Below are 11,940 nucleotides of genomic sequence, written 5' to 3'. Positions count from 1 at the left end.
GTAGATGTGTGATAACGTATAAGGCCTCCTCCTGGCTGTTTCGTTCTTGAATGGCCAGTTCTAATGAAAGAGGAAACCGCCTCACTTTCACGGAGCTGCCAGCCTGGTGTTTGCTACTTTATGGTTCTTAACTCTGTTGGGCATATTATCTCCTTGATCCTAACAACGATGTCCCTTCAGTGGTAGGCACAGATACCACATTGATCAACTGAAAATGGAAATCAGATGATTTCACCCTCTTGCTTCAAACTCTAGAATAGCTTCAAAAATTCTTGCAATAAATTCATGCTTTTATCTGGAGCCTCAAACACGTTGTATCGGCTGGCCCCTGCTGGCTTCCTTGACTTCCTCTTTCACTCTCTCCCCATTTCACAAGATTCCAGCCCAGTGGTTCTCAAAGTGTGGTCCCTGAAACACCAGCATCAGCATCATTTGGGATTGTTCAAAATCCAGACTATCGTCCCAGATCTACTGATTTGGAAACTGAGGGGAGGGAAGACCAAGCTTTGCTTCAGCAAACTCTCCTGGGGTTTCTAAAACATGCCTGAGTCTGCAGACCACTGCTCTGCCCCCACACTGAGATGGGGGCCACACCTCTGTGCCCTGAGAAGCTTAGGTTTTCTCCCTCCTCACAACTTTTGAACCAGGGGTTCCTATTTCTAGAATGCTCTCCCCATGGGCCTTTGTATGGCAACTCCTTCCTGTTCAGGTCTCACCTGACCATCACTGGCCCTGAAGAATCTTCTAAACCTTCTCAATCCCTCAGTATACTTTCTCCCATATCTCTGTTTTGGCCCATTTGTAAAAACCATTTGCCACACTTTGAAATTTACTTATTGTTTGTTTACTTGCTTATTAACTATTTTTTTCCCACTAGAATGGAAGTCCCAAGGAGGTAAGTACCTGTCACTTATACACTCTGCACCCCAGTCCCTAGAAAAGTATCTGGCTTACAATAGCTATATAAATAGGTTAAAAATCAATACATATTTGGTAAGCAAACGATAGTAATTTCTCAGTAAAGATAAGGGCTATATATGAAAAGACTTGATATCAAATGCTTGTCAGTGAGTAGCTAAAATTTCACCCTGAAAGGCTCAGAAATCCATAAATTTTCTTGCACTTTTAAGCAAGAGCAGCCATGGCCCTAAAACCCTGGGAATCTCTGAGCTGGAAAGAGTCTGGCAATTAACTGGTTCAGTCCTTATCAGATATGGAAGTTTGCTCCGTATCTAAGATGGCTGCCTTCTACTTCAAAATTCCTGGAGACTTGGGGGTGATTATCTTGCTGAGCCCTGACTGTTTAAGATGTAGCTGTCTGCCTCTTTTGCTCATGATTCTTGTTCTTCTCTGCGGGGCTACAGAAAATCCATCCTCCTTAAAATGAACTTTATCTTATCCCAGCCACATATTCAGCATTCTCTTACTTGCTTGTCACATGTCAGTGAAAAAAAAGCAGGTACTTTTGATTTGGGAAGACCTGAATTCAAATTCCCTTTCACTATTGACCTTGGAAATTTCCCTTAATTGTCTCAGGCTCCTTCTCTAGAACAGTGCCTGGCATTTAATGTGTGTTATTATTATGTCTTAAATCTCCAAAGCACTATAGTTAATTTTTCTGGGCTTGATTCCTTGGATTAATGTCCTTTTAAAAAATGCACTGCTTAGTACCGAACATGCTACCAATTAGACCTCAGTAAAGTGGGATTATCATCAACTTATTTAGACTCAATTTCTTTTAATGCCTTCCAAAATAAAATCAGCTTTCTTTCTTTTGGAAGGTATAATGTATCACATATGCATAGTAAGCCTATAGTCCGCTGAAAATCCAAGAATTTTTTGTGACACGTTACTGTCAAACCACCCTACATAGTTGACTATATATTATTTCCATAACTTTAAATGTTCTACTTACTATGCTTCTTTTGAGTGGGAGTACATCTGTGTTTCACACACACTGATATCTTATTTTTAAGTTTTATATTTATTTATTTAATTTTGACTGCACTGGGTCTTCCTGGCTCGGGCTTAGTTGCCCCAGGACATGCGGGATCTTAGTTCCCTGACCAGGGGTCGAACCCGTGTCCCCTGCATTGGAAGGCAGATTCTGAACCACTGGACCACCAACCTGTGAAAGTCCCCCACATTGATATCTTAGAGTTCATTAACATTCCATGGTTTCTCAGCAGTTTTATCTGTGCAGTCTCACTTGAATCCTCAGACTCACCCTGAGAGGCATATGGTATCCTCATTAGTATGATTTAGAAACTGGCTTGGAGGTTGTGACTTGCTCAGAGTCATCTAGCTACTAGCAGAATCAACAGTGAAACCATAGCTCTTATGACACCGTACGATATTGCCTTGAAGAAAAGTGGAAAATGAGCTCTGAGTTGAGTGGGAGTAATAAGGGAAATCTCTCTGGAGAAAGTACATGTTGAGTGGTGTCTCACCAGAGAGGGAAAAGCAAGCAATCAGAAGATGGCACGCTACGGGTTTGAGGAAAAGGGGACTTATAGGCAGGAAAAGGTCTCTGAAGAATAATTTCTTGGGTGGTTCCTGAGCTGAGCAGTGTTCCATACTTGAGCAGTGTGGTTCCTGACCTGAGCTGCCTTTCATGATCACCTGGGAAGCTTTTCAAAGCTCACCTGCTGGGGCTCCACCCCCAGCAATTCCAGGTCAGTAGTGTGAGGTGGCTATTGGTAGAATTTTTATACCTCTACATGTCATTCTGATGTGGAATCCGTGCATGCTAAGTTGCTTTGATCGTGTCCAACTTTTTGCGACCCCGTGGGCTGCAGCCCACCAGGCTCTTCTGACCATGGCATTCTCCAGGTAAGAATACTGGAATGGGTTACCATTCCCTTCTCCAGGGGATCTTCCTGACCCAGGGATTGAACCCGTGTCTCCTGCAGCTCCTGCACTGGCAGGTGGGTTCTTTACCCACTGAGCCACCAGGGAAGCCCTCTGTTGTGGAACCTCTGTTGCAGACCACTAGGTGCTGGAGGGACCATTAACCCGGGAGCACAGTCTAGGGATCCTTCTTGCAGAGAAATGAATTAGGCAGGTGGAGTCGGGAAGGGAGAGAGGATACAGGGCAAGTGCAGGGTGACGAGATGTGACTTCTTGGGAGGAAAACTTTGGACGAAAGGAAAACGCTGCAGGTTTCTAAGCAGAAGGATAACATGTTTAAAGCCTCTGAGATACACTGATAACTTTGAACTGGGACTCACCCTGTCTTCTTTCTGAATCTAATCTCTATTCATTGGTCTAGGCAGGAATCCATCCATACTTATTCTGCTTACTCATTCCACTCTGATGACATCTTTATCTTAACAGATTTCTGTGGTTTCAGAGGCAGCACCCTCCCACTACCAGAGTCTAATTCTCCATTCCATTTTTTGCCCTCTTTGTGCTTGCAGAAATGTCACAAAAATTGTGGACACTCTCTTCAGGGTTTTATAATCTTTATTTTCATTCATTTTTTTTTTTTCTGGCCACACCTTGTGGCATGGAGAATCTTAGTTCCCCATGCAGGATCCTAGATCCTTGACCAGGGATTGAACCTGTGCCCCCCTGAAGTGGAAGCATGGAATCTTCACCATTGGACCACCAGGAAAGTCTCTAATCTTTATTTTTAATCTGTCAGACCAGATTGTCTTTTCCTGTGCTAGTGAGAGTTGAGCTCTAACTGATGGGTACCAAGCTGGGTTCTGACCTGCAGGAAGCACCATGGAGGGAGAATACCTACCCAGACGTCAGGTGGCTCCCAGTTTACTGGGGGAGACAGGTACACACACAAAGACAGGATCATACTTACAAAGCAGCAGGTTAGCTGGATATTGTCCACACCTCAGTCATTAGAGGTCTAAATCCCCGTCCTCCCTCCTAGTCCCCTTGGTTCAGAGCCTTCCTACATTTTTGACCTCGTTTAGTATTTCTCTTCCATCTTTTCCATGGGCTTCTTTTCAGCACCACCAACTAGACCAGCGTATAGGTGTTGTTGCAAAGCTGGTAGCAAGATTGCCTTAGCTTCAGCTACTAACCGTCTCACAAGGACTGCTGGAATCTGCATTAGCTACATTGCTTCAGAAACTCTGGTCTGATAGTGTGCTTCTGTGCCCAATTGTTTCTTCTTTAGTCCGGGAGCTATGCTCCTTTGGGAAGGAAATTCAGTCAGGAAGGGATATGGAGCTGGTGAGAGAGATTTTTACAGTCCCCAGGAGTGGATTGGGTCTGGGCGGGGGGGAAATCCCTGAATCAGGGCCAGGAACTCGTATTCTCCCTCTCCAAGCCTGCTCAACTCCTACAAAACTCAGAGTTCCTCCGAAGGTCCAGGAACATCCCTAGTCCATGGTGAAGTCCGAACTCGGCGCTCCCTCTGCTTGACTCACGCCCGGGTCCTCATTCGTGGCCTCCGCTGTTTCTTTGCATCTGCGTCCCAGAAGGGAGGAGCCCCGACGGTGCAGTGCCTGCAGCCCTTTCCCAAAGGACCTGCGTACGACTGAGGAAGAGAAATAGAAAAGCAAGGGGTCCAGACTGGCATTGAGGCTACCAAATACAACAGCTTCCCTCCGCCACTTGGGGCTTGCTTTCATGTGGAACCCCACCAGGTGGGATATGTTATAGGGCCCAAAGCACAGCAGGAAATTAAGGAGCGACACGATGGCCAGCCCCATGGCTCGGCGCCGCTTCTGAGCCCCCATATGGGGCTGGGTGAGCATGATCCACACAAAGCGCCAGTAGCAAAAGGTGGTGACCACCATGGGCAAAAAGAAGAGGAGGAGGCACAGCTCCAGCCGAATGGGCAGCAATATCCTCAGCTGCTCTTGGCTGAAGTTCTCGTAGCAGGAGGTCTCATTCTCCTTCGGGACCCTCTGGGTTGAATTCAGGGACTGAACAATGATCACCACGGTGCCGTGACCAAAGGACATGACCCAGGCGATCAGAGCAGCGATCACTCCGTACACAGGCCGGCGGGACAGCTTGTACTGCACGGGGAAAGCCACTCCCAGGTAGCGCTCGATGCTGATGCCCGCCAGTAGGCACGTGCTGCAGTAGATGCTGCTGTAGAAGCCGAAACCCATGAGGGCACAGGCTAGATCAGACAGCTCCCAGCGGAAGTCAGACGCGGCTTCGATGATCTTGAAGGGCAGCAGCAGCAGCAGCAGGAGGTCGGCCAGTGTCAGGTTGAGCAGGAGGATGTGGACGGGTGCGGGGTGGGGCTGGCGCACCCGTCCCAGGAAGGCTCGCAGCGCCAGGAGGTTGGCAGGGAGACCGGTGAGCAAGATAATAATGTAGGCCGCGAGGATCAAGGAGCTGTCCAAGTTTGGCATGGCTGTCCTGGAAGAGGATGAAAAGGGGTAGGGGGCAAGGTCAGGTGAACCAGCTCACAGACTGCAGACCCTAGTCTGGTTCAGTCTATGGACATCTTCCCGGGCATGCTCCCTTTCCCAGGCCAGGGCTCTCTGCCCCCACCCCTGCTTGTTCACACCACCTGCCAGAACTGCCCAGAGCAATTATTGACTTTGCTGGGGGCGGGCTATGAAGCAGTAGTTACTACGTTTGCCATCGTGTGTCTCTGGGGGAGACCAACCCTTGGCTGCCCAAGGGAATTCCCCCTGTGGCTCTCCCAGCCTCTCTCCTTCTCTCCTCCTGGACACAGGAAGTTACTGTTAGCAGTCTGCAACCTTCCTCAAGTCCTTTCCCCAGTCAGAGACCTGCAGAGAGAAAAGGCAAGCCTCACCCCAGCAAGGAGGGTATTGGAAGACTTCTCTCAGGAGAACTCGGGCTCTGAAAACCCAGGCCCCGCGACCTAGGGCTGATTCCTCCTCAGGACCCTGCCACTGGCCCAGGAAGCAGGTGCCCAGCCCCCCATCCATCCCCTTACCTGTTTTCCTCTCCTTTTGCAGAACACAAATTCTTCTCCACCTCTCCCTCCCCAGTCCAATACGGGCTCGGACTGGGGGACTAGATTGCAAAGAGGAAGCTGGAGAAGTGCGGGGAGGGGGCGCGGGGAGGAGGGGTGAGCCCACAATATCCTATGGGGCTTATCCCCCAAGAGACTTCAGAGAATATTCAGAAAAGCACACGGGCTGTCACTGGTCCTGAGCCGGGTGTTTTGAGAACAAACAGAGCAACTCTTCTTAACGGGGTAACAGTTTCCGTTTGGTTTGTCAGCCTCACTGGCCGCACGCTGTCTGGCCCCTCCATCCTCTCTCCAGGGTTAGTGTCTGCTCCGCAATTTCTTGCCCCCATTGGCTGCTGTTTCTGGTTTTGATCCTCTCACAGTCAGTTTCCTCCAGCCACCCCCAACGCTTTCCTGATCCTGGCATCACTTCCCAGAGTGCAAGCATTAAGCAAGCTGCCTTGCCTTGTCTTCCTTCGGGATAAATGGCTTCTTGGGATTAGTCTTGAAGGAGAGTCTGAAAGCTTCTGGGAAAGAGGAACAGAGCATTAGCCACGGCTACCGCCCATTTCACACAGCAAAAAGTGGTAAGAAACTTGGCTGGTAGAAAGCTTTTGTATCAGCAATGGTCATGTGACCGAAGAGGGGAAGCTCAGTAATTGAGTGCTGTCTCCTCTCGAACCCAAAGGAAAGGATGTGAGCATCTTTATTCCCCACCACTCGCCCAGAGATCCTCACTCTGATTTCCAAACCCAGATGTTCTGTCCTTAGTTCCTGAATTTTTTTTCAATCCCAGGCATTCCCCCTCCCCCACATTTCCCAAGTCAGATTATTTCATCGTCTCCTCTTTTCTAGGCGATTTCCTCTGTAATTTTACTCAGTCTCCAAAAAGAGTTTTATACTTCCTTTTCTTCTCTTTCTGAAGAGTTTCCTGCGCAACAAGTCTCTTTAGCCTGCCCAGTTGAAACTGATCACTTTCTCCTAGCCTATGTCAGTGTGAGAGTTAAAATCACGCGGTGAAGTGAAGTGAAATGCACTTAGTCATGTCTCGACTCTTTGCGACTCCATGGACTATAGTCTGCCAGGCTCCTCTGTCCATGGAATTCTTCAGGCCAGAATATGGCAGTGGGTTGCCATTTCCTTCTCCAGGGGATCTTTCCAACCCAGGGATCGAACCCAGGTCTCCCGCATTGCAGGTGGATTCTTTACAAGCTGAGCCACCAGGCAAGCCCCAAATTAAGATGTGGGCGCAAATCCAAGTCCCTTCGTTGTGACCTTGAGGCAGATCAATTTTCTGAACTTCAGTTTCCTTGATAGTCAAGTGAGGACGGGAATACTTACATTCCAGGACTTCTGTGAGGGGTGCCCAAGGCAGCGTAGATAAGGGATTCAAGCCAGTGCTTTACATGTAATGGATGCCCGTAAGAGGACGTGGTCCCTCCTCCCAAGCCAGTTGGACAGCTTCCTAGAGAGTGAGCAATCTGGAGGCTGAGGGCACAGGCGTGCCATCTGACTTGGGAAAGTGGCAGGAATTCAGGGAACCCTGTGCGCCTGCACGGCCCTTCCTTGGGGAGTGGTGTTCAGGCTACAATCCCCTCCCCTGTGTAGTTCCTATTCCTGCGGGCTGACCCAACCTCCTAGGGTTCCTTTCTCACTATTTCTCCCTCTCTGACTTATATAGCTCTGGCTTGGAATCTCCTCAAAGGCCTTCTGAAACACACACCTGAGGAAACAAAGATAATCAGAATGTGCTTTCTCTTGACCCAGGTAACAGGTCTCTGGTTTCCCATCTGTGGTCTTATCCCTGCTCAGAGACTCTCTGTTCTTTCCTTTGGGCTTGCAGTTACTCCTTATTTAGTCATTAGTTTTGTGGCCTAGAACTCCAGGGTCCAGGTATTTTTAAAAAAATTTTATTAATCTTTTTAAATTGAAGTATAATTATCATTGACAAAGCAAGAGAATTCCAGAAAAGCTACCTCTGCTTTACTGGTTACACCAAAGCCTCTGACTGTGTGGATCACAGCAAACTGTGGAAAATTCTTCAAGAGATGGGAATACCAGGCCACCTGACCTGCCTCTTGAGAAACCTATATGCAGGTCAGGAAGCAACAGTTAGAACTGGACATGGAACAACAGACTGGTTCCAAATCAGGAAAGGAGAACGTCAAGGCTCTATATTGTCACCCTGCTTATTTAACTTATATGCAGAGTACATCATGTGAAATGCCAGGCTGGATGAAGCACAAGCTGGAATCAAGATTTCCAGAAGAAATATCAATAACCTCAGATACACAGATGACACCACCCTTATGGCAGAAAGTGAAGAGGAACTAAAAAGCCTCTTGATGAAAGTGAAAGAGGAGAGTAAAAAAGTTGACTTAAAACTCAACATTCAGAAAATGAAGATCATGGCATCCGGTCCCATCACTTCATGGCAAATAGATGGAGAAACAATAGAAACAGTGAGAGACTTTATTTTTCTGGGCTCCAAAGTTACTGCAGATGGTGATTGCAGCCATGAGATTAGAAGACGCTTGCTCCTTGGAAGAAAAGCCATGACCAACCTGGACAGCATATTAAAAAGCAGAGATGTTACTTAGCCAACAAAGGTCTGTCTAGTCAAAGCTATGGTTTTTCTAGTAGTCATGTATGGATGTGAGAGTTGGACCATAAAGAAAGCTGAGTGCCAAAGAATTGATGCTTTTGAACTGTGGTGTTGGAGAAGACTCTTGAGAGTCCCTTGGACTGCAAGGAGATCCAACCAGTCACCCCTACAGGAAATCAGTCCTGAATATTCATTGGAAGGACTGATGCTGAAGTTGAAACTCTAATACTTTGGCCACCTGATGTGAAGAACTGACTTGCAAAGACCCTGACGCTGCAAAAGATTGAAGGCAGGAGGAGAAGGGGATGACAGAGGATGAGATGGTTAGATGGCATCAGTGACTCGATGGACATGAGTTTGAGCAAGCTCCGAGAGTTGGTGATGGACAGGGAAGCCTGGCGTGCTGCAGTCCATGGGGTCGCAAAGAGCCAGACATGACTGAGCAATTGAACTCAGTGACTGACTGATAATTGTTTTACGATATTGTGTTAATTTCTGCTGCACAACAATGTGAATCGCCTGTATATATGCATATGTCCCCTCCCTCTTGAGGCTCCCTCCCAGCACCACACCCATCCCACCCCTCTGGGTTATCATAGACCACCAAGCTAAATTCCCTGTGCTCTTCAGCAGCTTCCTACTAGCTATCTGTTTCACACATGGTAGCTTATATATGTCAGCCCTATGCTCTCAAATCGTCCCAAGTATCTTAATATTTAGCTTCTCTTTCTCTTCAGTTCTCCTCTCCTCTAGAACCGAAGAGTTCTATCTTTTCATTTAATTCCTCCCCCAGACACACACATGCATTTCCCAGATTAACTAGGGAACTAAGGAACAGACTATTCTCTGTTGCTTGCTACCAAATTTATTCATGTCGTTTTGCTTTTATGATTTCCTATAAATAGTCACAAGGGTCTGGATTTAATTGCAAAGTGGAAACAGTGGAAAAACAGGTGCTGAGTAGTTAGGACCGCTTGTTTGTCTCTGCCTCTCTTTTCCCCACCTCACACTTCTCTCATACCACTTTTGTGTGTCACCTATGTTGAAAGCTCCCCGTAAACTCCCTTCTCTGTGTTCACGGTAGTTATGAAGGGGGCGTAATGAAGGAAATTTTGAATTCTTGATTCACGATGCCCACCTATGTCACAAGAGAAGGAAGTGCAGCCTCCAGACTGAATTCTAGGGGTGAGCTTTCACAGAAGTCGTGTCTTTCACAATCTCTTCCAAGTTCAGTTTTCTGTCATCTTCATGTTTATTAGAACAGGAAGTTAGCCCCATTATCTAAAGTTACATAGAATCACTTTCTCCACTTCCTTATTCCTCGGTCATCTCTCAGTCCACTCTAATCTGAGTTACATCCCTGTTTCCCCGTAGGATCTGCTCTTCTTAAGTAGTGACTGTCTGTTACTAAATTCAGAGGACATTTTCTTCCTTATTTGATTAGCTTTCCACACCCCTCTGAGACATTCTCTTTCCATGAGTTACAATATGTTGTGCTCTTCTGGTGTCCCTGCCTTTTCTTTGGTCACTTCTTAATTTCCTTGGCTAGCTCACCTTTCCCTACTCACCCTCTAAAGTTTGGAGCTCCTGAAGACTCGGTTCTAGGTTCTTTCCTATCCTCATCCACGCTCTCTTTCTAGTCTGTTGCATCCATTTCTACAGCATCAATGACCACCTTCAAAACACCCAATTTTGAATCTCTCTCCCGGGCTTCTTTGAGCTTTCACATCCACAATGTAACTACCTAGGACGCGCTGTCATTTGGATGTCTCCCAGGCACCTCAAATTCATTGTATCTGGACCTCGCTTTAGACATTCTCCACCAAATTAAAGCTTCTTCCAGCATTCTCCATTCTCCACGCTAGGTAACAGGATCTCTTCCCATTTCATCCCTGAGCCATAATCTTAGGGGAAATCCTAAAGTCAGTCTTAACACCATTTTCTTCCTTGTGCCCTGAATGTATCTCAGCATACTTCTCAAATACCTAAAGAAATCTGTCCATCTCTCTCCATCATCCCATCTCAGTGTAAGCCACCACCATTGGTTACCAGATTTCAGCAGAGGCCATGACCAGCTCACTCATAGCCGCTCACTGTCCAGAAAGTCAATTTCAGTCATCCTGCATTTAGTAGGTTCTTTCTTTTTTTTAAAGATTGAAGGTGCTTTTAAAATGTAATTTATTCATTTATTTGGCTGTGCTGGGTCTTCATTGTGGCACAAGGTACTCTCTAGTTGAGGTACAAGGGCTTCTCGCTGCAGTGTTGAGAACCTCTCCTCTCTTGTTGAGGAGTGTGGGCCCTGAAGCACGCTGTCTTCAGTAGTTGTGGCTCCTGGGCTTACAGAATTGCAGGCTCGGTAGTTGTGGTACACAGGCTTAGTTGCTCCAACATATGTAGGATCTTCCTGGATCAGGGATTGAACCCGTGTGTCTTGCATTGGCAGGCAGATTCTTTACCACTGAGCCATCAAGGAAGCCCATAGTGGGTTCTTCCTTAAAATGTCAAGCCAATTATACCTCACTCTTTTAAAAAATCCTTTCAGAGGCTTCTTACTGCCTCTAGGATAAATATCAGAACCCTTCACAAGGACTATAAGGCCCACCTGACATGGCCCTTGCCAACTTCCAGCCTTAACTCGCTCTCTCCTTGCTCTGTAAGCAAGACTACCTTTCACTTCTGTGAATGTGACATCTTTCCTTCTGCCAGGGCCCCTGGCAACCTCTGCCTGAAACGCTCTTTATTGCTCATTACCCACTCCAGCCTCCCTAGTTAATCCTTAGTCTTTCTGGCATCCACGTCTTCCTTCAGAAAACCCTCCCTGACCTCCTAGATTGAGCTAGATTCCCTATTTATACATTCTCATCACATCTTTTCCATTGTGGAGTAGTAGCGGAAACGGCAACCCACTCCAGTGTTCTCGCCTGGAGAATCCCGGGGACGGGGGAGCCTGGCGGGCTGCCGTCTATGGGATCGCACAGAGTCGGACACGACTGAAGTGACTTAGCAGCAGCAGCAGCAGCAGCTGTCTGTTTTAAGAGGCTTTATATTTTATGTATACATCTATCCTTGGTAGACATTTGTTGTTCTTTCCTTCAGTTTTTAACTTGTGTAAATGAAGCTGCTCTGCACCTCATTGTTCACGTCTTTGTGTGAGTGTTTTCAGTTCTCTTGGGCAATACCTGGGAGTGTGTTGGCAAGGCAGTATGGAAAAGTTTTTGTTTGACCTGTAAAGAACCTGCCAGTTTTCCAAGCTGGCTGTACCTTTTTTATTCCCACCCGCAATGCGTGATCATCTGGTTGTTCCACATCCTCACCAACACTTTGTATTGGTTAGTCTTAAGTTTTGGGCATTCTGGTTAGCGCGTTGTGGTATCTCATTGTGGTTTTTATTTGCATTTCTCTGCCAACTGTTGATGTGGAGCATCTTTTA

General features: G+C 46.9%; 1 protein-coding gene across 1 annotated transcript; it reads right to left on the bottom strand.

Annotated features, from left to right (window-relative positions):
* Nucleotides 1–4,343: 4,343 nt before the first annotated feature.
* LOC138096700 (free fatty acid receptor 2-like) lies at nt 4,344–5,333 on the bottom strand. The gene has a single exon (XM_068992973.1). It carries the CDS (start codon nt 5,331–5,333, stop codon nt 4,344–4,346), a length of 990 nt encoding a protein of 329 aa, XP_068849074.1.
* Between the last annotated feature and the right edge of the window lie 6,607 nt (nt 5,334–11,940).

This window comes from Capricornis sumatraensis, chromosome 20, assembly GCF_032405125.1.
Source record: "Capricornis sumatraensis isolate serow.1 chromosome 20, serow.2, whole genome shotgun sequence".
In the NCBI taxonomy this organism is placed as follows: domain Eukaryota; kingdom Metazoa; phylum Chordata; class Mammalia; order Artiodactyla; family Bovidae; genus Capricornis; species Capricornis sumatraensis.
This window is presented reverse-complemented; position numbering and strand designations above follow the sequence as displayed.

What these genes read in the sequence shown, in the direction of transcription:
- LOC138096700 (XM_068992973.1), bottom strand. Translation starts at nt 5,333, where the DNA reads ATGCCAAACTTGGACAGCTCCTTGATCCTCGCGGCCTACATTATTATC.